Source organism: Brachyhypopomus gauderio, chromosome 15 (genome assembly GCF_052324685.1).
Source record: "Brachyhypopomus gauderio isolate BG-103 chromosome 15, BGAUD_0.2, whole genome shotgun sequence".
Lineage (NCBI taxonomy): Eukaryota > Metazoa > Chordata > Actinopteri > Gymnotiformes > Hypopomidae > Brachyhypopomus > Brachyhypopomus gauderio.
Window position 1 is genome coordinate 4425100 of NC_135225.1, and position 25414 is coordinate 4450513.

Consider the following 25414-nt stretch of genomic DNA (forward strand, 5'->3'; position numbering starts at 1 on the left):
AAATGAATTAAAGATATCCAAGTATTTCTGATGAATTTCTAAACAATCACGATATATTATACATATTCCTCCTCCTCTGCCTGACAATCTAGGTTTATGTATATAACTATATCCCACAGGAGTGGCTTCGTTTAGAGATAAATAGTCACCAGATTGAATCCACGTTTCAGTTAGACATAGAATATCAATTTTCTGGTCAGTTATAAGTTCATTCATAAAAACTGCTTTAGAGTTGAGTGATCGAATATTAATTAATCCAATTTTCAGATCGGTCATATAGGTAATAATTGGATGTGAAGTTTGAATATTAGTTAAAAACTTAGGACGGACTATTTTCTTATGATTTAATTTAACCCGGGGCACAGACACAGTCTCAATCCTATGGGATCTTGGTGACGCCTCTAAGCAGCTCGCAGACAGACGGTTTAGCCCGTTAGTCTGCGGCCTGGTCGCGACTCTGGTTAGTCAGCAGCTCCTAGTACTACACTGCCCACTAACTAACAGACTACGGGCTATGCTGCAAGATAACATCTGCTGTCATCATTCAACCTCAACCTCACCCAGTCTTCTCCAACACACAGAGCAGGCAATGTCTTAGACCTGGTCTTCACTAGACCACCTGCAGTGATGGACATTGCAGTAACTCCTCTCCACTGTTCAGATCATCACCTTGTATCTTTTTCCTTATCTCTTCCTCCCCACCGTCACACCCTTACTGCTACAGGCACTACCACCATCCGCCGTAACCTTCATTCCATCTCTCCATCAGTACTTGCCTCTACTATCACCACAGCCCTCCCGTCCCATGACTCTTTTTCTTGTCTCTCCACAGACACCGCCACTGACACTTTATTGTCCTCCCTCTCTTCATCTATTGACCTCTTATGTCCCCTCTCTTCCAAACCCACAAGATCCTCCCCACCTGCTCCTTGGCTCTCGGACACCCTACGTAACAACCGACGAGAACTGAGGATGGTTGAGAGGCGATGGAGGAAATCGAAGCTTACTGCTGATCTTCGCTTGTATCAGTCTCTCCTGTCCCTATTCTCCATGGAACTAACTGCTGCCAAGACATCATTCTACAGAGAGAAGCTGGAGGCATCTACATCAGATCCACGCAAGATGTTCAAAATCTTCTCTTCTCTCCTCAAACCCTCCCCCCCTCCAACTCCCACTTCTCTTACTGCAGATGATTTTGTTACCTTCTTTGAAGAGAAGGTCAATACGATTCGCAGCACCTTTTCCCTAGTCCCTGTGCCCACTGTGTCCCCTCCTACTCCTCCCTTTTCTCTAACCTCCTTCTCTCCTCTCTCAGCTGAGATGGTGCTTCAGCTGCTGACATCCAGCAGTCCCACCACATGCCCTCTGGACCCCATCCCATCCACACTCCTCCAGACAATCTCCCACGAACTCCTCCCTTTCATCTCGACCATCATCAACTCCTTATCTTCAGGAATTGTGCCATCATCATTCAAGGCGGCTAGGGTGGTGCCAATCCTAAAGAAACCCAACCTTGACGCCACCAACATCAGCAACTACAGACCGGTATCTCTCCTCTCATTCCTTTCTAAGATCCTTGAACGGGCTGTACACAACCAGCTATCCTCTTTTCTCTCACAGAACCAGCTTCAGGACCCCAACCAATCTGGCTTCAAGCCAGCACATTCTACGGAAACTGCACTCATTGCAGTAACTGAGAAACTCCATGCGGCTAGAGCAACTGGACTATCATCAGTTCTGATTCTGCTTGACCTTTCGACGGCCTTTGACACAGTCAATCACGAGATCCTCCTGTCCATCCTCTCAGGCCTTGGTATCACTGGCAATGCATGGACGTGGTTTGCATCCTACCTGGAGGGTCGTTCCTACCAAGTAACATGGGGAGGATCAACATTCACGCCATGCAAACTCTCCACCGGTGTTCCACAAGGCTCAGTGCTGGGTCCACTTCTTTTTTTCCCTTTATGCCCGCTCTCTGGGTGAGTCAATCTCTGCACATGGCTTCTCTTATCACTGTTATGCGGATGACACCCAGCTCTTCTTTTCCTTCCCACCCTCTGACACACAGGTTTCAGCTCGAATCTCTGCATATCTGAAAGACATTGCCTCTTGGATGGCAGCTCACCACCTAAAGCTTAACCCAAGCAAGACAGAGATGCTTTACATCCCTGCAAGAGCCAGTCCTCATCGTGATCTTTCTATCTCATTCGAGAACACCGTGATCACTCCATCCATGGAAGCGCGTAGCCTTGGTGTAGTTGTCGACAATCAACTCTCCTTCACGGCCCACGTTGCTAACACAACACGATCATGCAGATTCGCCCTTCACAACATTCGGAGGATTCGGCCATTTCTCTCTAGGGAGGCCACTCAGGTCCTTGTCCAGTCCCTTGTTATCTCAAGTCTGGACTACTGCAACTCCCTACTGGCTGGTCTTCCTATGCATGCCATCAAACCCCTGCAACTGATCCAGAACGCTGCAGCTCGGCTGGTCTTCAACCTTCCCAAGTTCAGCCATGTCACTCCCTTGCTGTGCTCCCTCCACTGGCTTCCGGTAGCTGCCTGCATCAAATATAAAACCCTGGTGCTGGCCTACAAAGCAAAGAATGGTCCAGCTCCTCCTTACTTGATGGCCATGGTAAAACCCAGATGCATACCTAGAGCCCTCCGCGCCTCAAGTATGTCTCGTCTTGACCCTCCATCATCCAGGACACATGGGAGACAAGCATCCAGACTTTTCTCTATCCTGGCTCCAAGGTGGTGGAATGAACTTCCCTTGTGTGTCTGAACATCGGAGTCACTTGCTGTCTTCAGACGCCGACTGAAGACCCACCTCTTTCAAGTGCACTTTACATAATTATACTTTTGTCTACTGTACTTTATCGTCTCTTTCCTCAGGTGTTTGTTACAGGTATTGCTTATTTTGTTTTCCCAGGTATTGTGCATAATTGGGTTATAGGAATTGTTTACTGTCTTTTTCCTCAGGTGATGTGTATATTCAGGTATAATTGTTAGGTATCATTTGACTTTCGTCTAGTGGTTTTTCCAGCTTTGAGTACCTTGTGTTCAGGACTATCTATTGTACCTTGGAGATTCCAAGCAACTACATAGCACTTTTGTAAGTCGCTCTGGATAAGAGCGTCTGCTAAATGCCATAAATGTAAATGTAAATGTAGAATAACTTCCATATCTATGGTCATAGAAGCAATCTCAAACATGGACGATAGGGGGCGATATCTACCGGATTTGTTCTGAGTCAACGTCAGTTGCGTGAAGCAGAGGAAGGCCAAACAGCCCACCATGAATGTTGTATCGCACAGTACTGGCCGTGTAATGTTCATCAGTTCAATTTTAAGATTTGTCGTCGAATAGACAATTAAGAATTAGATGTGAAACGTACATATTTCTCTTTTTTTTTAGAATAAATAGAAAAGGTCTTTAATTTGAGTTCTCACATAGGTTAGCTCGCAATGACATGCGGCCACAGCGACCAATCACAAGCCCGCCATCCCCGATGGTTTAGGACCTTACACTTTCTATTACAATACAAACATGAAAAATCATAAAATTTATATTCTAATGGGCAAAAATTGGACGTTTTCCAAATTTTCAAATATTTATTCAAATAAAAAATAAAAGGTTTTACATCCAATTCTTCATTTTGTATTTTTACTTAGAGAAGTCTGAAAAATGAACTGATAAATGTTACCGGGGACTTCTAGGAAAACAAATAGCTTGCAGTGTTGACTATCATGTTATTATCTTATGTAGATAGTGGTTCCCAACTTTGGAAATCTCTTTAACCCTCGTTAACCACAAACCGTTAGGCGACCCACGTGAAATGCAATGAGAAACGGTGGCAACTTCACATTTAGCTTCAAATAGCAAATAATTTAAATACCCATCACATCTGAAATTAACTTTGTTAAAATATTTACGTATTTTAAAAGAACTTTTACTTTGCAAAACAGAAAAAGAGAAACTACTACTAGTACTACTACGATCCGGAGTGCCGCGACCCAGAGGTGCAGAGGTGTAGATGAAATACCCAAAATTAAAAAACAAAATTGTGTTTCCCTTCAGTGTTTTCAGTGTAAAATGCTTTCTCAGATATAATAATTAAAAGAACCAGCTGATATACTAATATCACCTACATAGAATGACCTTAGCTGTGCGACTTATATGGGAAAACAAATCTAGCTTGAGGTATGATGCCTGTTTGTCAGGATCCCAGTGTGCAGTAGTATTACTCAGGCCAGCAGGGCCTGATTACGTGTCTTATTCTTCACAAAGTAGGCGCTTGAGCAGGCCGTGGGAACCACGTTTCAGCACCGCTCACTCCCAGAACAATGTAAAACTCTGAGACACCATTGTGATCTTGCAGGAAACAGAAAATGACTCTTTTTCTCTAAAGGATAACAATTCACCATTCAGAATGATATGAATCAAGTCAGAAATTCAAACATGCACCTAGAAGTATACCGCCACTACAGACAGACAGACAGACTGTTTAATATTTAAATGTGAAAACCGATAATCTTTTTCTTTTCTTGTAGGATTGCTGTCAATCACTGGCTCTCAGTCTCCACTATAATTCATCCCAAAGGTATTCTATCAGGTTGAGGTCAATATTTTGTGCAGGCTATCCATGTCTTTATGGACCTTGCTTTGTGCACTGGTGCACAGTCATGTTGGAAGTATTCAGATGTCCTTTCACTGGAACTGAGGGTCCGAGTCCAGCTCCTGAAAAACAACCCCACACCATAATCCCCCCTCCAGCAAACTTTACACTTGGCACAATGCAGTCTGACAAGTACTGTTCTCCTGGCAACTCGTCCATCAGATTGCCAGATGGAGAAGCACAATTCGTCACTCCAGAGAATGCATCTCCACTGCTCTAGAGTCCAGTGGCGGAGTGCTTTACACCACTGCGTCCGACGCTTTGCATTACACTTGGTGATGTATGGCTTGGATGCAGCTGCTCAACCATGGAAACCCATTCCATGAAGCTCTCTGCACACTGTTCTTGAGCTAATCTGAAGGCCACATGAAGTTTGGATGTCTGTAGTGATTGACTGTGCAGAAAATTGGTGACCTCTTTGCACTATGCGCTTCAGCTTCTGATGACCCCCACTCCATCAGTATACATGGCCTACCACTTTGTGTCTGAGTTGCTGTCATTCCCAAACACTTCAATTTTCTTATAATACAGCTGACACTGAGCTCCTGAGAGCGACCTATTCTTTCACAAATGCCTAGGTGCTTAATTTTATACATCTGTGGCCATGGAAGTGATTGGAACACCTGATTCTGATCATTTGGATGGGTGATACTTTTGGCAATATATTTATTTAAACAATAAAGAATCGCATGCACAGTGGTATTTAGTATATGAATATATATACTATAATGCATACATATATTCATTCTAAGGCAAATTTTATTGCTGAAAATACATAAAAAGATATATTATTTTTTATAAAACATTATTTGTTATAATAGATATTAAAATAAATATGTGTATATTTTTCAGTATACACATTAGTGATTTATTTTCAGTTAGACAGTGAGTCCTCCTTGAAAAAAATTTAAACCTGATATATCAATAAAGAAAACATAAAAACTGATGTAATTTCACATATATTGTATATTATATCATATATAAGCTGATGTAATTTCACAGGAGTATTGCCCTTTGTCTGCAGACATTTTAAATGTCTCATAAAATAGTTTGACAATAGCAAATTTGATATTGTGTATAATCTCTGAGTATTTCAGAAATCAGTTATTTCTAATGTTCATCCACAAGTATCCTCAGTCAAAAGGTTTTGAAATCTTCTCACACACAGTCTGTATTCCCTGAAAGGTCTTGCAGTTGCTGAAGTATCATTAATCTCAGTACAGTATATCTATAAAAGAGAAGTCAAACAGAGCTTGAGTTACTAAAATGCAACTTTAACTTACATGCTCTCTGATATGGTCCCTGTAAAAATTGTTCAACCATTTAAATGTTTATTGTACCACAGTGCAGGAACAAATGCACATTTTTAATGTTTGCTATAGGATAACCCCATAACAGGAACCCAGTAGGTGTAGGTTTACATACTTTTTTGTTAGTTTTAAGATCTCTCTTTCTTCTTCCTCCCTCAGTCTTTGGACAAAGCTATCCAAAACAGGCATTTCAAACTTGATGTACTGTGCAACCTGAAATAAATCACTATTTGATGAATAAAGTTACATATTCAATTGACAAAAATAGCACTCCTTTGAATTCTGAAATCAACTTTATAGTTGTCAAGTCAGGGGTCTGTTCCACAAACAGAGCAAAAAGACTCTAAAATAAGACTCAACGTTATCGGCTACGCTGCTGCACACTCACATCGTATGTCACCTCTTCACCTAGATCCTTTTCCATGATGAAAATCTTGGCGATTTTTTCACAGGGGCCTTGTAGCACACGCGACACCAAGGGATATTCGGTGTCTTTAAGCTTCGTCCTCTCTGAGGAGAAATTAGATTCGTTAACATGCGCCAGATTGGCAGGCATCCAAATAAGAGACACAAAGACATAAATCACAAAAAAACTTCTTACCTCCTGACTCATGGACCACATAGAGGGCAAATTCATCTGTTTTATTTTTGATCTGTAGAAATATAGTACCAGATGTTAGGTGGTCTTAGTTCTGCATAGCATGTTTATAATATAATAATATAATATACAATATAACATTGCTTACACGAAACTTATTCAGGAGCAGACTAAGGATTTGCTGTGTTGTCATTTTGCTGTTCACCCGAACGTTAGTCACTGACCCATATGCTGGAGTAAAGACGGATGTCTGCAAAAGCACAGAAAATAAATGATTATTGCAGAAGTAATGACCATACAATGATCATCAGGTCATCATCTTTCTCTCATACATGAATTAGTTGCACATTTCATGTTCATGCAGAAGATTTTTTTGCAAGTATTAAAAATTTGACTGACTGGTACAGTCTATTATGGAGTCTAACGTTTGAGAGTGACAAAGTGAAAAGATCATGTGAAAAAAAAGAAAAGAAAACAAAAACCATTTCCCTTGAATGTGAGTATATTAATACTCTTTGAGGTCAACATACCTCTTACCATCCACCCCAAAGACAAAGTAATTAAACAGCCAGCTTCCTTTCCAGATTCTCCACATCTGCAAAAATACCTTTTTGACCAGGCTGACCCATAACCTTGGGAGCGGCTGATGAGAGAAGCAGGTGACAGCCCCTTTAGAGAGCACTGCGCTGCTCGGGGATCACCCACACAGGAAAATGCTGGCCTCTCAACATCTGCATCCATCTCACTGCATTCCGACCCACAGAACCCACATCCCCTCACACGTGCTGCTAAGGCCATTAGGAAGAGCTCCAGGGCCCGTTGCCAGAAACAGGGCACAACTGCACTCCACCAATCACAGACGTGGATGAGCATGTCCCAGCGATCATCTTGGCCCACCCCGTCAAGGTCTGCCCAAAGTCACTTCTGCTCTGGGACGATTCCTTGTTCAAACGAGGCGACATTTATTTGGATTGTTGTGATATGATATGAAAGTTTGTGTCGTTAGGTCACCTTGTGGTTGTAAAAATGGCCATTGATAGAGAAACGATGTCTTTTCGGCTGCTGTGGGTCTCCTGAACTGTGTGCTGTGGACCTTCTCTGCCTCTTCATGATGCTGGCATCACTTCTTGTTCTCGGTAACGGAGGGGTTTCCTCCTCAGTACCACAGCCATCCTCACCTGGAGCGGGCAGGCCCACAGAGTTGAACATAAGCTGCAAACCTGGACAGAGGACATTTTTTATACTAACCTAGGCCAGTTCTCATCACACAAAACTTGCAATGAACAATTTTTCCACTGCCAATCATATATCCATTGTTTTTGGAAAAAGATTTCACCAGCACAATCACTGTGGAGCTATTTTTATCCAGATAAGATCTACAGTTCCAGGACAATGCAAACAATACATGAGGCATAAACACTGTTGTGCAAAGAGAACTGCTAGGGTGTGTTCACTGTGGAAATGTTTTAATGGGGGAAAAAAAAACCTGGACCACCTTTATTTGCCCTCTTTCTGCACTACATCATAGGCAAATAAAGGAACTATATGTGGCAGTTCCTGCTCTAATTCCTTAATTATAATGCAATTTAGAATGAGATAATCTTTCATTTTTATTGCACATATAAGACATGAGAGTTTTGCAGCAGCCTTTTTAAGCAGAGCAGCATGAATCTCGTTATTGGCATAAATATTATTGTTGGTTTTATACTGAGGGTACAACTACAGTAGAACGCCAGCACTTACTGGTTAGTGGTGGTACAGTAACTTTGGACTCAAATGAGAAAAGACTTGGGTTCTGGCCGTTTTCATTCCTGTTGACACATGAACAGTATACAGCACGTATGATTTCTCAGCAAATTTATCAACACAATAAGCTCTGACTATAAATTTGTCTTGTTTTGCCATGGAATATTCCACAAGTGTGGCATATTCATTTGACTTTCCATTATTTTTTTGGAATATGTATGGCACACAAAATCAAAGTAAAAAAAAAAAAAACATGAATGTTAAAACCTTGCATTGAAACTATTGCCTCTGCGCTTTTTAAACGGAGGTCACAAGACAGTTGGGCTTATGATTATGGAAACTCTGCAACGTCACGACTGAAGAGGAAGTCACACGTGAGGCGGAGAAGAGAGGCAGCAGGTCCAGAGAGAGGACGTCAACAGAATAACATTCACCAATCAGAGGCTGGGAAAGCGTCCAGTCTCGGCTCCGCCTCCGGCTTGAACAAAGCCACAGTCTATTTTGAGACATCAACACACTGGAAAACTATGCTAACTAAATATGTTTTTTATCAGACGTGCACCTCTGCACATTTCTATTCACAGTGTCCTCTGAACGTACTGAATAACACACACACACACACACACACACACACAGAGAGAGAGAGAGAGAGAGAGAGAGAGAGAGAGAGAGAGAGAGAGAGAGAGAGAGAGAGAGAGAGAGACCCCTCTGTAATTATTGGCACCCCTGGTTAAGAAGTGTTATTTGGCTTCTAATAAAGTCTTTACAAAAATAAATAATATAGAAAAAAAAAGAAAAATCTAAGCTTGAATTTAAGTGCCTTTATTTGGTGGGGGAAAAATCACACATTAAGAAAAATAAAATGATTTTGAATGAAATTATGTGTGCCATAATTATTGGCAGCCCTGGCGTTAGTACTTTGTACAACCTCCTTTTGCCAATAAGACAACACCTATGACTCTTCACAAGATGGGAGAATACAGAAAGAGGGATCTTTGACCATTGCACAAGCTCTCTAAATCATCCAGAGTCCTGGATTTTCTCAGGTCTTCTTCTCCTGTGCACTCTACTCTTTAGCTCACCCCACAGTTTACAGATTTTTATTGGGTTGAATAAAATCCTGTTACCGCTTGGCAAACTCCACCTGTTTACGCTTATGAGTATAACTCAGAAAAAGCTTTTACCGTGCATGCCTCCCAAACTTTTTAGCATGTATATAGCGCCTGATGGTTGTTTGGAAGATCTCGCAACACGAAGATGCTTAACATATTTTAACGAGAGGTGCCAATAATTATGGTGGACAGGGACACGCACATGGGCCCACACACACGCACACTCGCACACACACACACAAAACCTGCCATGTGTATTAAGATGACAGAAGCATGAAGATGAGAAGTTTAAAATTCGGAGGATTACTCTCACGTAACTCACAGGTGGAACTAGGTTCTTCCCAGTGCCGCTAAGATGGTCCCACCCACCTGCTGGAGAGCGTGTGCTCTGACCCCCACGTTCCCGCACATGCAAAGTGAAACCGCTCATTGTCATCCTGCATCTGCAGTCGGATTGGCCTCCTCAGACCCCAGGAGATGTTGAGTAAACCTTCCACGATCAGCTCACCCTCTTCCTGCGGCCGTACAAGAAATAATAATAACGATCATTAATTCCTCCGTCAGGTGGAGGACATCCTGCTGGCGTGTGTCCACGGCAACACTGTTTAATGTCTACGTGCTCGATGGCAGTTGTGGGCTGCACATTTTTTGCTGCAAGCCCCTGGGGCAATAAAGTCATATTACGTGTGTCCGCTCAACCTAACGTGGGTCACGTCTCGGGGTGTGATTTCAGAGCCGTGACGTGGCTCAGGGCTGCACAGGGTCACGTAGCCAGTCTTTTGTTAATGTGATACGTGCAAGGCTGAATGCTGGATGCTGTGAATTAATATGGAAGACATTCCTGGTTGTATTCCTGATTTTCCAACCTTAATCAATACATTAAAATTAGTGCTGTCAATTCCAGGTGCCGCGATTAAAAGTCCTCACCAGGATTTTGCTCAAGCTTGCTAGATTTTCTAATTAGCAATCCAGGTAAAATCAGTGAAATAAACACAATCCAGGAAGCCTGAGCAAAATCCTGGTGAGGACTTTTAATCGTGGCACCTGGAATTGACAGCACTAATTAAAATACATTAAAACACACTGTTGTACAAATGAGAAAAAAATCCTTAGTTGGAATGTGATATTTTTTTTGTAATAAACCATTAATATTCTCATCACATGCAAATGACACAATAAACAATTTAAACGATAAACAGCCTAGCATCACCACAGAGCTTTCAACTTTCCACCATTACTCTCAACTTTGCCTGTTTTTTTGAGATTCTTATGAAGCTCGTTGCGATAAAAAGCACAATATCACACAGAAAAGGCAGATGAGGCAAGTCTGATGTAACAGAGGGGGGCTAGAACAGAGTAAAACATGGCAAAAGTGCCTGAGTCTAATCCTGTCAGGACCCAGGTCAACTGGTCTGATAAGACTCTTCCGTTCCCATGTACAGATCCATCCACAGGCCATACTTCACATGGCCTAAAATGTAACACGCTGTCCTGAACAGATTAAGCCTCAAAAATAGCCTGAAGCAGATCAGAAACAAAACATTGTATTGTATACACTAACGACAAAGGCTTCTGTCTGATTTGAACATTATTTACCTTCAGCCTATTGACAGCCTGTTGAACTTCCCAGGACTGTTGTAAGTGTTGTATCTACATAAATTTTATATAATACTAAAAAATTCACAGTAATTATTGAATGTATAGATGAATAATAATCGAGAAATAACATAGGATTTTTAAGAGGGCAATTATTTTTAATTTTCCTAAAATATACTATACAGTATTTAATTTTAAAAAGTTCAAAAAGGTAACAAAGTTCTTCATCACTCAGCTAGAAACTGTAACTAAATTCTCCTCTAACATTTCCATACAACAACCTTTGTATAACTACACTAACCAACAAAATTGAATTCATCATTAACCAATCTACATGCCTATACAAAGACCACAGACTCCTGAAAATAAATTTAGAAAAACAAATAGTATGTCAGCAAATCCTATAAGAACAGGCTCCAAGACCAAGATTTTCATTCACCACAGTGAGAGTGACTGAAGAGCCTCCAAACCCCCAGTTAGGCCCTGGTGGATGGGCATGTGTGAGGCGTTGGACCTCCTGGTCAGGCCGAGGGAATGCAGTGTCCTGCATGGTGGAGGGGGCTGGGTGGGGGGACGTGGGTTCCCAGGACCTCATTGTTTCTGAAATATAAACACTGAGAGCAGCTGCAGAAGTGGACCATGGTCTGCCCCACCAAAGCTTCCTCCACACACACACACACACACGCTCACATACACTCACAACAATCACAACACACACACACACACACACACACACACACACACACACACACACACACACACACACACACACACACCCACACACACACACACACACACACTTCCTACAGAGAGTGCAAGGTCAGCGTAGCAGCTAAATTTAGTGCCATGAGCCCTGGCTTATGGCCGGCAGCAGTATAAAAGGCTGTGCCTGTGCTCTGTGGAGCAGATCAACCCTGATTCACAGAGTCAGAACAAACTGAGTTTCCCAGACTGAACACAACAGCTCCCAGACAGAGACCAGCATCAGGACCGCCTCACGACCTTCACTGCAGGTGAGTTCCTCATTTAATGTGGAGAGTTTCTCAAGTTAAAAGTTAAAAATTCTTCTATTGTGTGTCGCTTGCCTTGCAAAAATGCAAAGACAATGCAGAGATAGCAAATTAAAACTCCTTCGATCTCTCTCCAGCATGAAGCCCAGAAGATTACTCTGGTTTGTGGCCCCTTTGCCCACAATAACAGAGACCCATGAGGACGCCCCTCCCGTGGGATGCCAGGGCAGCCTGTCACAGTCTTTGGAGGAATATGTGAACTCCATCAAGCAGCTGGCCCAGCCTTGTGGTGGCCCTGTGAGGGTGGCAAGAACTGTGAGGCCTCGTCTCTTCTCCAAGCCTGTGGGCAAGCACTCCGGCACCAGCTCGCCCCGCTGTCCCCCCAGGGCCCCTCGGCCCACCCGCACTACCCCGCAGGGTCTGGACGAGCTGGTCCTCAGGTTCAGCAGCCAAACGGAGTGGCACAGCAGAGACCCAGTGGACTGGCTCTTTGCTCAGACGCAGTTCCCCACACCTCGGGACGGACAGCACAGGACTGACAGTGCACCGGCAGCTTTGAGGTTACTCTAAGAAGCGAGAGCACCTGCAGTACAAGCAGGGGTCACAGCGAACTGAGGAACTAACCCAAGGACAATGCTGGGACCAGGACTTATAATAATAACTTAATTTATTTGTTTGATTGTGGACTTTAGTTCTTGTGTGTTTACACTATGAAGAGATTTTTTTTTTGCTTTAGAGACTTAATAAAAGAGAGAGGATGTAAAATGTAAAACAAATTCTTGCTTTTCATTTATTTACTGTAAGCATTATATAAACTGAAAACTATATTCAGTTGTGCCAGATGGAAAGATTGAAATGGCTCAGGTTATTAATAAACCTACAGACTGCACTGCCACAGTAAATGAAATCATTTTATATTTCATATGGTGTTAATATCATTATTGCTATATGATTTCACACAAAATTAACTATTAAACTGTAAAAGTATAAATAATAACGGGCACACATCAGTGAACATAACTGAGGCCGCATACAACTGAGTATAAATCTTTTTGAAATTATGTCTTTGAAGGCCTTAGGATTATGGGAAATTTGAGTTAATAACTTTAAAAAATCCTCCCACCAGTCCTCACTCGCTCACTATCTCACTCACTTAAGCAACTCTAATAACAAATGATACCCAGTAGAGCCATATATTTGGCCTATATTTGGGTTTATACCCAACATCGCTTAAGAACTAGATACAGTGAAGAAAGACAAGCAGTTATGACTAACATTATTTAAAGCACTCTAATATTGTATAAATAATATACAGTATCAAATTATATAGTATCAAATTAATATATTATCAAATTAATATATGTTGTAAATCACATCTAAGCATGTTCAGTATAATAAAGACCACTTAATTCTTATGGCAGTGACTACAAAGTCTCACTTTTACAGCCTTTAATGGCTTGACTCTACCACAGATTGCTGATCTGTTGCAGCATGGCCCCCCAACCACTGGGCTCAGCTGAGCTTGCAATTCAGCTAATAGGATGTTTTGTTCTTATATAGCGTAACTGTAAAACAGTGTTAGAGATTCTGAAGGATGCAATCTCTTTAGGTTCCTTGAATTTCATTTAGTTTGTCTTATGTAAAATGCTTAGATAAAAAAAATCCAAACTAATAAACTAAGCTATTTGTTCTGTTGTGGTCAGCATGTATGTTTGGAAATGTGTGTAAAATCTAAGTGGGGACTTTTATATGGCTATGCCACCTTCTCCATAGCGATACAGTTTGGCCAGTACTGATATACAGACGATCATACATACTCTTTCTTCAGTGTACTCTTTCTTCAAATTAGCTCATGTCCTAGGCTACCACAGGGTTGCCAACTTTTGACGTTCGCTTGGAGTGAGATTCAGTGTTATATCGCCGGTGGATGGCGCCAGAGCTAGCGAACTAGTAACGTATTGAATCATATATGTGGATCTGAGGTAAATAAACTGGATATTTTTTTTTCGGCGTGAGATATCGGAAGTGTGGCGTGAGAGCGTGTGAAAACGGTCAAATGCGTGTGTCTCACGCTCAATGCGTGAGAGTTGGCAACCCTGTACCACACTGAGGGGGAGTAAAATAACAAAGGTTCAGTGCTGAGCATACTTGAAGATTACCATAATCTCAATAATCTTAAACATGTGGCTTGTGCATTATGTTTACTGGAAGTTTTATTTAGTTCTTTCTAGATATATGTAAACTGTAAGATTCCCACCCCAATTATTTCTCTTGTAACCACCCTGCATTTCGCTGCTACTTCTTTGAACAGTCAGCAGGCTCCCTCTGCTGGTGAAAACTTCAAACTGCAACACATGCTAGGTTTCAACCCCCCAAAGAGAAGGGCGGTCAGCTTCCTACAATGTCTTCATACTTCACACAGGCCTACGCAAAGTGCAAATAATTTCTGTGGATATCCAGTGGAAATTAAGTGGAAATTAGTGGACTTAAACATGCTTTTCACCTAAAATTATATACTTGTTTTAATACAATATGACATTATTAATTGCCGAATGACCCACAGACAATGTAACTGACAAACAGTTTTTGGAGCTTATGATTCCAGTCCTTTTTTAACATTTGTTATGGAATCATTTGGACTGAATAGAAGAAAACTAAATGAATGAATGATGATATGTGTTTTAACAGAACGCTTGAGGTTAAGTGTGTAAGCTAAACACCTACAGTATGTAAACATTTATCCAGACATGTACTGGCTATACATTTCAGTTTATATAATAGGTTCCACAAGCAAGGTTTTAACATGATCAATCAAATCCTTAAGTACAACCATAACACGTGACCCAGCAAGTCATGAACCAGAAGGCCAAGTCAACTTTAACTGTCATTTTCCCCAAACCAGTTATGGATAAGTGCAGTGTAGCAAGGCGTGCTCTGCTACTGAATGAGCCTGTGGGCATTAAAGAAAACCCACAAAGGGGTGTACCTGTTTAGCAACAATGTTAGGGTACATGAGACATGTCAAAGTAACTTCCAAATGAACACTAGGACCCATGGTTTCACAGCAGAGCTTCACAAAGCAATCATAATTTGGCTCTGGTCAAGATCACTAAGATTGTCCATGCCCATTGATGCTTGTCCATTTGTTCTGTTTCCAACGCATCAACTTCAGGAACTGACTTTCACTTACTGCCTAATATTGACCTATGCCATTATAATGAGATGATAATATTCACTTCACCCATCAGTGGTTTTAATGTTGATCTGGGACCCAGTAGATTGAAGTGGGTTATACTGACATTAGAATATTACACTTGTCTGGTTGGTTCAAAGTCTTGACTTCGCATATAGATGATATTCAAAACTGCAGAGTTGGTTTAATGCTTTAATCATATTAAACTGTGGATTCACCATATCCTTCACAAGTCTAGCACATTTCCGTAGACTAAGATATAGGCCTACATCATGGACCTGTCAGGAAGCTTAAATATGCATGATAATCTAGATGATCTAGATACAAATACAAAGTCCTGGGTAGGCACGATAATTTCTTTCAGATGCATTCACCACACATTCCGAGCATTTAATCATCAGTCATGCAATCTATTATTATTGTTATTAATGGCCTGCCTTGCCGAATGATACATTTATGATACTGGGAACATTTCCGCATCATTCAAGTCAAACATCTGTTACTGTCTGCAACACTATGGTAATGTCAAAGCTAAGCTAGCCCTTAACAATTGCAAAAAGAAAAGCAGATTCTGAAAACAGCCTTTGAAAACTGATGGGAGGTTGAGTATATAGTGGCGTCATGTTCATAGCGCTACAGTTGGTAATTAGGGGGTGGAGAATTCATGTTGGCCTGAATACTCCCGGGTCCAACTCGGTCACCGTCATGGTGACTGCTGGCTGGGTTTAAGGAGTCTGTGTGTTTTCACTGTAAAGCAGTTCTCCTCTCTCTCCTGATACTGGTGTTCTGTTGAGAGCAGATATAATGGTGAGTTCAATAAACGGTTAAATTAGTTATTTCCCTGCCTGTCTTCTTCACTTCGCCACAATATGTTTATTGACATTTCCGGTGAACCCGTGTGTCTTACTTGTGGAGCTAAAGTGGCTGTAATTAAGGAATTTAATCTAAGACGATACTTAGAGAAAAACATCAGGACAAGCTGAAAACCTTGAATGCAGACCAGAAGCTACAGAGAGTACAAGAGTTAAAGAAGAAGTTTGGCCCGTGATCTAAAGTGTGCTTTGAGTTTTGCCCCCTGGTGCAATTGAGTTTGACAGCCCTGCTCTATATGAATAACAAGTGAACACTAAAACAACAGACACAAAGAAATGTGCATTATTTCAGCTCACAGCAGGCTGGTGGAGAAAGTACAGGCACTGAAGAGGTTATAAAGGATATGACAATCAAATATTACCTCTCATCTACACAAAGCCACCACAGATAATGTTCAAGAGTTAATGACTTTTTCCTCAGGGGAGACAAATGCTCCTTGTTTTATGTCACATACTCATTAACTCATCAAAGGCTCTATGATGATTTTACTTATTACTGCACACCTGATAGTGTACTGGCACCACAGGTGGAATGTTCACACACAAGTCGGATTGTAAATCAGTGTAAATTCTGTTTGTAATAATGAACTTTGTTCATTTTGACTTTTGCCCGTGCGATTTCCAAGCATTCCCACCAAACATAAGTCTAAAAAGCATTCAAAACAATTCGCTTATAAGTGACACCAAGATAGCAGGGCAAAATCATTAGTCCAAAACATTCCAAACAGTGGACACAGATAGCATCCCGGATACAGACATTTCTTTTCCACCACTCACTTTTACTGTACTATTACTATTACTGTTGCTATTTTATTGGGCTTGTCTATTATGTATTATCACCCAGTTCCCATGGCCCTCCATTCTGAAGTCCTTCTGACTCATGTTCAAAGTGAGATCGCTTCCTGTGTTGACATCAAGCGCTGTCAGTGCATGTCAACCTGTCAAGTTAATGAAAACCATTTTACATGTTTAGCTCATCAATGTCATGTTATTATAACCTCCTCTGTCCATATAAATGACAATGATTACTGAAATAACTCTTTCTATCCCACAGGCCTAACCTAGCACAGTTATCTCAGCCGTCAATGTTCAGTAAGGCTCACTTCGGAAAAGCACTTGAAAAATATCATTTGTTTCTATTGCTCACTACAGATGATATGAGAAGCAATAAAAGTGTCTTATGTAAATCTTTGAAAGCTTTAAAAGAGGTCAGTTTAGGCCAGGACATTGACTATGTATATAAGTACAGAAAAAGAGATATGATCAGTCTGTAGTGGCCTTTTCTTCAAATGGTGATACTGAAATGCTTTATATCTTGAATCGAGGGGGAGAAGGCACACAAACAAACAATGACATTTGGGTCCATTACAACAATATAACTCAAAGTAGCAATATCATTTTGCAGTATGCTGAGATTACAGTTTTGGTATAAAGTCACAAAATAATAAAGCAATTTAATTTCCAGAAAATCCACCCACTCAAACGACGTCACAAGACCTGGTCACAGAACACTCTTCAAAAAGCAGTTGGAGGGCAAACATTAACCACCTAATTATAGCACACCATGAGCAGTGTTTACTCAGAGCGAGTAGTTTCTGCTCTCTTGCTTTCTGCATACCTCACTTGTGCGGAGCTGAAAACACTTTCCATCGTGGTAACAGTTGTAGGTTTTCAACAGGGTCAAAAGTTCTGACCTAAAGGGAAGGAAATGCAGGGGTCAGTTTTGGGTAGCAGCACATTTTGGCGTTACCTGTACGTAAAGCAGGAACGCTGCACTCACTTTGTAATGGACTTCTCTTCATTAACTCTGACAGCGGCTACTTGGGCCGGATCCATGGAGAGAGACTTCTGTTACCTCTCACCTGTGAGACAAAAGCAGTGAGAGAGATGGAGGGAGAAAAAGAGAGAAATAAAGAGAAAATAAAGGAAGATAAGCAAATAAGCAAAGGAGAAAATAGAGTAAGGTTTCATGCATGAATGGACTGCTTTAGGTTTACATTCAGGAGTGGTCTCAGCGGGACATGTTTCAGACAAATGCGAGACGTTACGGGAAATCACATGACCACCTTTGGCAGCTTACACAGGCAGACAAACACACAAGCCTTAACAGGTTTATCAGGCATTAAGCTTTTTATATACTGTCACTTACTCATGGGATCTTATGAATTCACTTTTCCATATCCTTATACATATCTCATTCTCACAGTCTGATTGGGATCTAAATATCCAAATAACAGAAACTGCAAAAGGCCTTTTTTATACCAGTAGTTTTTCTAAATTTTGGTTTCTATTCTCATGTCAAAATACTTTCATTTTCTACATTCCCAAGGTTTTCAGGTTCTGGAAACTCATGGAAACTCCATTTGGGAGTTTGGCAGGAGAGTGGGTGGGAGTTCCCAGCCTGAGACGGGAGCTGGTAAGTCCCAGCTTCAGTGTATAAAAGCAGCTCAAGCCAAACCTGAATGCCAGTGCTCTCACAATGAATCCCACAACAAACCCTTTCACTGCTCTCCTAGCTGTGGGCGCCTGCCTCTACCTCACAGGTGAGCGACAGAATGGGCACACTCACAACCTTTTAGACATATTACAAAAAAATACATATTCAAATTTATGTTCTGGAATGTAAATAGTATAACAAAGTTTTCATATAAATTGAGCATGTTATGTCATTATGACTATTAGGTACAACCAAAGTGTACAAGATAATTTTTTTTAATGATTTCATATTTGCTTTAAAGGAACTCGGGTGGGGGAGAGCCAGCACGTTCCTGCTCGGTGCGTGTGTCTCAGACCCAGGAACAGGATCCAGGGTCCAGTTTCTGATTTCAGGGTCGTATTACCAGGGCCTGGATGTAGGAACGTGGAGATCATGTGAGTACAGCACAGAGGGGCTGCGATTAGCTAATGAATAGCTCACCTTACCTTGCTAGCTACATGTAGAACAAACATCATTTTAATGAATTTGTATCTGTGACCCTGTTTATTAGAGTGGAGAAGGACACAGGCCCAGTGTGCCTCAATCCGCTAAGGCGTCAAGGAAAGACACTGTTGAGATGCTGGCGCAGGTAAGGATATTAAAAGTGTAAAAGAATGAAGAGTCAGTAACCAATTTGCAAATTGAACTAGTTTTTTGACACACTCATCAGTTCTCTTCAAGATGGGCTTATTTGAGAGCAATGGCTGTCAATTTTAAGGCTAGTGTTAGGCAATAATAAAATTAACAATGACAATGTGCCTAAACACATACATTTAAATGTGTGTTGTCCATAGGTATATCATTTATATCTGTTTAAAAATACAGACATGCATTAGTAAATAGAATAAATATTTTCCAAGACACTGTGTTTTTTTCTCACAACACCAGTCAAATCCTGGTATTTACTGGCTAACAAAACACAGCTCGCAACATGTTTGAAACACACCCTGGTAGCAAAATATCGTTGCACTGTATGTTATTATAATTTATATGTGGCCTTAACTTCTTTTGTAGGACGAAAAAGGAAGGCAGAGATGGGAAAACGTGCATCAGACAACTGAAAAAACAGACTCGGAAAAGACGTCCACAGATGCAGCGCAGCAAAGCCAAGAAGACGATGTGAAGTCCGGTGTGATGAAGGGTTTCTAATGCAGTCCTCAGGACACACTACTGCAAACTGTCTGCACTCTGCTGTGTCAGTCCTGATGTGTTACAGAATGTAAAGCTTGGATCACAGACCAGACATGCTGCTAGGAAGTTAGGATATGGAGTTGAAGAAGTCATGTGACTGTAAAATGCTGTCATTAGTGTCTGGGTCAGTATTTTGACTTAAGAGAAAGCTGTTTCAAAGGTTTTCTTGTATAGTTTTTGTTACATATTTTGTAATGTATTTTATAATAAAATTTTAAAAAGCAAATTGTAGAAATTTTAGTTATCTGCACTCTGGAAAAAGCATCAGTGACATAGAGTACATGTAAAATGTCTTTACCTTGGCCATCATGGCTATGCAGAACTACTAGAACTACTGACACTAACAAATTGGCCTCACCATTTATCCATGAGGGAATCCTCATAGCATTTAAAGAAACATTAAGACCTTACCAGTTGAAATGGAGATATTTGCTGATCATGTTAGAGAGCAGAGTGATCTAGTCAAAATGATTTCAGGAATAGCTTATTGTCAGATGTCACAACAAACCCATGCAATTTCCATTTTATACAAGAACAGAAAGAATGAAAAACCTGGTTATAAGTGTAAGTAGGTGCAATACAATACTAATATTTAATCAAACAAATTATTAGATATGCTACCAATAAAATATAGCCAATATTTCCATGCGCTGTGCTGCTCTTTTGGAAAGACCCCCCCCCCCCCACTACAACCTTTACTCCCCAGGTGTTATCAGTCACTTTTCTTATAACTATTTTATAGGTACAATGACAGGCTTCAGCTCACCTGTTGTGTGCTTCCATCCTCTTCATCACTTGCCAGTGTGCAGGTATTATCAGGTAGTGTACTGTGTCACAGACAGTGTAGTGCCATTGCAGTGGGAATGTTTTAATGTGTCAGGGCTACTACTAAATTAGAAATTGTCTGTCAAAACGTTTCATGATCTGAAGTGCGGTTCAGACACACTGATGTAGAACTGGATGATTACAGTGAAGTGTAGTTCCAGATTTGCTTTTAATTTGTCTAGAATATATGAGTGTTTGATTACGTAAAAGCACCAGCAGAATATGACCTAGCCAGGGTAGGTAGTTGTATGAAAAACAAACTCCAGTCCCTGTTTGAACCTCTTCCCCTTCCTCGTGTGAAGTTCCTTTGTGTGGTGTTGCAGACTTGAAAATCATGAGAAGTAGATGACGTCACTTAGAAAAAGTACAATACAGGAAGGTCCTGTTTAAAATCTCCCAACTGATGCAGTGGGCATGTTTAGGTTTTTGTCATTTTAAAAAGTTTTAAAAGTTTAAATGTTAAGCATGCTCATCACAATCTATGACTTTTCATTGGTCAAAAAATCATGCATGTCAAAGTAAATCAGTATTTAATTGCTTTACCAGATCTTACGTACAGATACCACACCTTCTAGTAAAACACAGAAAGTCTGATCTGTACATACTGTCAGTCTGTCAGTCAGTTTTGCATTGGGCCAAAATTACCAAAAAGAAAAACAACTTCAGTTCTCAATGGTCAGCACATACTTTTCTTTCAAAGACTAGGAAAGATATGTTTATGCCTACTGTGAACTACGCCAGACTTAAATACTGAATGTATGTGCTAAACAACAAAAACATTTATATTACATAAGAATAAACTACAATTAAGCATTAAGAGTCATGTGAGATGGGCTTGGCTAAATATGGGAAAACAGGAAAAAGACTAGAAAAGAACATGAAAGACTGGTGCAAACACATTCACACATACACACACCCACACAGACACACACACACACACATACACCCCCCCCCCCCCCCCCCACACACACACACACACACACACACACTCCACACACATGCGCACATATAGCTTTTTCATTAAGCTCTGGCAGACACTCTGCCACTGACATGGCTTTCAGGATGGTGCCAACGTTTTTATTCTTGCTTTTATTAAACATACTCAAAGGTACAACTCTAGCAGTACTGATCCATGAGATCTTTTAAGCATCTCTAAAACCTTTCGACACAATTTGAGCAGAAACTGCATTTCTTTTTTTCTTCTGTCTTCAGAAAACAGGATTGCTGGCACGACCATTCGGAAGAGATGTGAATGCATCACAACGAAAACATTTGTGAAGTGGAGTCACATCACTGCCTTTAAAGTGAAAATGCCAGACCCTATCTGCAATAGAGTTCAAATCATGTAAGTAAGTCCTACTCTCATTACAAAAATACTGCAGGTTCTTTCAGCAGTAACAGGCAGTAACACTTGATTCTTGTGCAGAGCAAGGGCTTGTAGATATATTGTTGTAACGTTTTAGAAAAGTAGTTCCCAAATGCATGTTCCCGAGATCCCTTGCACGTTTTCCTCCATTGTCTGCTCTTGTGAAGAGCTCGATAATGAACAGATGAAGTCTGATCACACGTGTCACAGCAAGGAACTCACAAATGTGCATGTTAAAACCTTCCCAGGAATACAGTAGGGAGCGACTGTATTAGTGCAAGGTCCAGAAGTCATATCCATGTTGATAAAACACAAAGGCACCTCTTTCCAGGTCAACGGATTAAATGTTTCCTGAGATTGAGTCTACTTGAACCAAAACATTTTACTGACGTATTAAAGTGAATGACAAAATATATATATATATATATATATATATATATATATATATATATATATATATATATATATATATATATATATATATATATATATATATATATATATATATATATATTTTTAGTCAAAGATTCACATATTATTTTTGCTCATCATTATGTGTTGCACAGTAATGTGAACAGTGTTCAATTTTCATATTACTGTGCACATTTCTTACATTTTTAAGTTGCATCTTTTCTGGGCAGTATATTACACCTCTGTGTTATCACAAAAGACCAGAAGAAGTGCACCATACGTTTGAGTGGACAATAACAGGTTTTAACTGAGGTAGGCTGAGGCAGACAGACTCAAAGACATTTGTTTGTAGGTGGCAATCCAACTTCAATCTCAAGATGCTTTTTGGAGGACCCACAACTATTCACTCTCACTCAAGCGGTTTAATTCACAACAATTTAGACTTATCTCTGACTCCATGTCTAACGTTGACTCACTGCATTGGAAGCATTTACTTCTGATGACTGAATGTTTAGATACTAAAGACTTGTTAAGGCATGACTGGGCAAGACGCACTACCAGATGCAAAATATGCCACTGTATATAAAAAAATGTAACCAAGATGAAAAGCTAGCTCAATAAAACCAGTTTGTCACATGTGCATGTTATCCCTGTTGCCAATTATGATATACAATAAACACCAAATGCTTAGAGCACATACAGCATTTCATTTCTTTGTTAAAAAATTCATTTTCTGTTTCTGCCCGACACACTGCAACTACACATAATTTAATTCTTTTCTTTTTATTCATAACTGAAATCTGAGTTAGTGAAACGTTGTATTTATCAAGAAAACATGTTGTTTGAACATATCATAAAATACAGCTGATAGCCTGATGGGTTTTGTATCTAATACCTAGCCTCCAAACGCAAAGTAAATCATGGTGCCTGGATCCTGGTTCCAAACAGGGAAAGAGACTACAGCAATGTTGGAGGAAGTAAGTACATATATATTTAGTACATACACACTTGTCTACACCAAAAGTACTGGTTAAAAATTGTAATGAAAAACTTATGAAATCAAGCGTGTGCAAGAATAAACACTGCCATCTAATGGTACATGACAAGACTGCAAATCATTCTTTGCTCTAGTCAAATTAAAATAAAACCAGACTATCAATTATTTTCTGGCTGATATTTATATATATGACCAGATGCTGTATGACCAGATTCTGTTTGGGTTGTATTAGAGCACTGTGTGTATCAAATTAAAAGTAAAGTGTAAAAGGAAATCAAATGAATCAAATGTACTGATAAAGCGCTAGGAACCTGCTTGACACTAGCTGGGGTTACTGGGGTTACATTGACCCTTTAAAATGAAATGCCCCAATCATTTGACCTCTGCAGAGCCAAGACCAACGGAAAGCGGACAAGAGCCTGTCTACCTCAGAAAAAGACCAAACCAAAAAGGAAGCCAGCTAAGCATTAAATGCAGTCAAGGAATATACTTCAAAATGTCCGTTGGACATACGTAGTACTTGGCTAAGAACTGATATTAACTGTCCATTTGTATGTTTATTGGAACTGAGAGCCACACTATATTTATACTGATATTAATACTGCTTTCTGGAGACCTTTCTTGTATCAATGTTGTAATGTTTTTTAAATAAACTTTAATAAACTTTTCTAAATCCAAAAGGGGGGCTTAAATGTCTGTCATAAAATAGAAGGTTATACAACCTAGTGTCACTACCAGACAAATTGTCAGTTTAATAGGAGTTACTCCTGTGTTATTCAGTAATGCACTCCAGGTCAGTCCATGTCAGTGTAACCCTATAAACCAAACCCCAATAGCTGTGAACCTTGATTAGGTCTACAGGATAACTGAATCAATCAGCTGATCAATGCCTTTTAAAGGAGATAGTTAGTGTGCTCATCCACTACAGTAGAAACAATGTATAAATGAAAAAGATCTGGACCCTTTCAACGAAAATGGCATGAAAACAGCTTTGACACTGTTACTGAAGAGGAATCAGACGCAATTAAGCAATAAAGTCTATGTTTATCAAATCGATAAGAGGAAAAATCGATAAGAGGAAAAAGAGGGAAAGTAGAGGAGTATCTTATCCAGAGTTCACCTGTAGGGGCATGAAACCTCAAACAGCCCGATTCCTCTCACACTTGAGCAACATTACTATACAATCAAAATACGTTTCCAATGTTATGCGTTGGCTATTCAAAATAATTACCTTACCTCGTCATCGTACTTTTTCCAGCACCAACAAAGAAAGCGTTGCCAGATGATCGGTAAGGTTGCCTAACTTATCTTTAGATCGTACATAACCATTCCAGCCCTGTAGAGGCGCGTCAGTAGATGGCATTTATGATAGGTGGATTCGCAAGTCAATCTTAAAATCATATAAAGAGAAACCAATCAAACCCGCTCGTAGGCGGAACCTCCGTCCGGTTGCCCCTGGAAACGTCTAGTGCGGTCGCCAGCTTCAGGTTGATTAGTTTATTTCAAAGCTTCATCGAATTTAAAACATAAAAAGAAAAAGAAAAGTGATTGGGAATTGAAACAGAAATAGGAACCACTGATCAAACTTTACCTACATATATTTTGTCCAGTTAAACTTCCTGTAATGGGCATGAGTTTCCTGTTTTTTCTGAGAATACAGTCTAGGAAAATTTGACATCACAAATCCTGATAAAATATTGTAGGAAGCTGATACTTTTAGCTTCCTTCCCCCATGGGAAGATAACTCATTTTTTAAAAATACCCCTATGTGAATGGCCTACCAGTATGAAATCTGGGAAAACAGGAATAGACTGAGAGTAGAGTTGACCTTGAGCAGATCAACAGTCCACTTTCACTGGGAAAGGCCCTGTCTATTTCTGAGCAGAATGTACTGATGTGGTATCACAACAGTGCAGCAGTGGCCCGTAGTCTCAGGAGAGTCTCACCATGGTCACATCTCATCTGCAGAGCCTGCTTCACACTCCCAAAGCACAGAGCACTCAGCTGTCAGTGACAGCGCTAAAATGAGT

The 25414-nt window shown here is 40.4% G+C and overlaps 2 protein-coding genes and 1 long non-coding RNA gene across 10 annotated transcripts; 2 read left to right on the forward strand and 1 right to left on the reverse strand.

The window, feature by feature from the left end:
- Positions 1-4697: 4697 nt before the first annotated feature.
- Positions 4698-25414, reverse strand: rassf4a (Ras association domain family member 4a). Of its 8 annotated transcripts, none has more exons than XM_076974642.1 (11): positions 24621-25414; positions 17899-17980; positions 17737-17812; positions 9817-9962; positions 8333-8400; positions 7601-7809; positions 6738-6839; positions 6593-6644; positions 6380-6501; positions 6107-6204; positions 4698-5909 (listed from the first exon to the last, which is right to left on the reverse strand). In XM_076974642.1, the coding sequence occupies exons 2-11, from the start codon at positions 17952-17954 to the stop codon at positions 5840-5842; spliced, it is 999 nt and encodes a 332-aa protein (XP_076830757.1). In that variant the 5' UTR covers positions 17955-17980; positions 24621-25414; the 3' UTR covers positions 4698-5839. The 8 variants fall into 8 exon arrangements, with proteins under 8 accessions (XP_076830757.1, XP_076830761.1, XP_076830758.1 ...); XM_076974646.1 differs by having other exon boundaries at positions 7601-7767; positions 24621-25412; XM_076974643.1 differs by lacking the exon at positions 24621-25414 and adding an exon at positions 20552-21065.
- On the forward strand, positions 11921-12942 carry LOC143476435 (uncharacterized). Its single transcript, XR_013121287.1, has 2 exons — positions 11921-12056; positions 12191-12942. It is a non-coding gene; the product is annotated as an uncharacterized LOC143476435 (long non-coding RNA).
- Positions 18566-20006, forward strand: LOC143476609 (uncharacterized). Its single transcript, XM_076974868.1, has 4 exons — positions 18566-18661; positions 18857-18989; positions 19106-19183; positions 19609-20006. The coding sequence occupies exons 1-4, from the start codon at positions 18598-18600 to the stop codon at positions 19715-19717; spliced, it is 384 nt and encodes a 127-aa protein (XP_076830983.1). The 5' UTR covers positions 18566-18597; the 3' UTR covers positions 19718-20006.

What these genes read in the sequence shown, in the direction of transcription:
- LOC143476609 (XM_076974868.1), top strand. Translation starts at nt 18,598, where the DNA reads ATGAATCCCACAACAAACCCTTTCACTGCTCTCCTAGCTGTGGGCGCC. An exon ending in CGCCTGCCTCTACCTCACAG is followed by an intron (nt 18,662 to 18,856) that starts GTGAGCGACAGA and finishes TTTGCTTTAAAG; the next exon opens with GAACTCGGGTGGGGGAGAGC. An exon ending in CTGTTGAGATGCTGGCGCAG is followed by an intron (nt 19,184 to 19,608) that starts GTAAGGATATTA and finishes CTTCTTTTGTAG; the next exon opens with GACGAAAAAGGAAGGCAGAG.
- rassf4a (XM_076974641.1), bottom strand. Translation starts at nt 11,638, where the DNA reads ATGAGGTCCTGGGAACCCACGTCCCCCCACCCAGCCCCCTCCACCATG. An exon ending in GAGCACACGCTCTCCAGCAG is followed by an intron (nt 8,401 to 9,816) that starts GTGGGTGGGACC and finishes ATGTGTCAACAG; the next exon opens with GAATGAAAACGGCCAGAACC. An exon ending in ATCTTAAAACTAACAAAAAA is followed by an intron (nt 5,910 to 6,106) that starts GTATGTAAACCT and finishes TCTCTTTTATAG; the next exon opens with ATATACTGTACTGAGATTAA.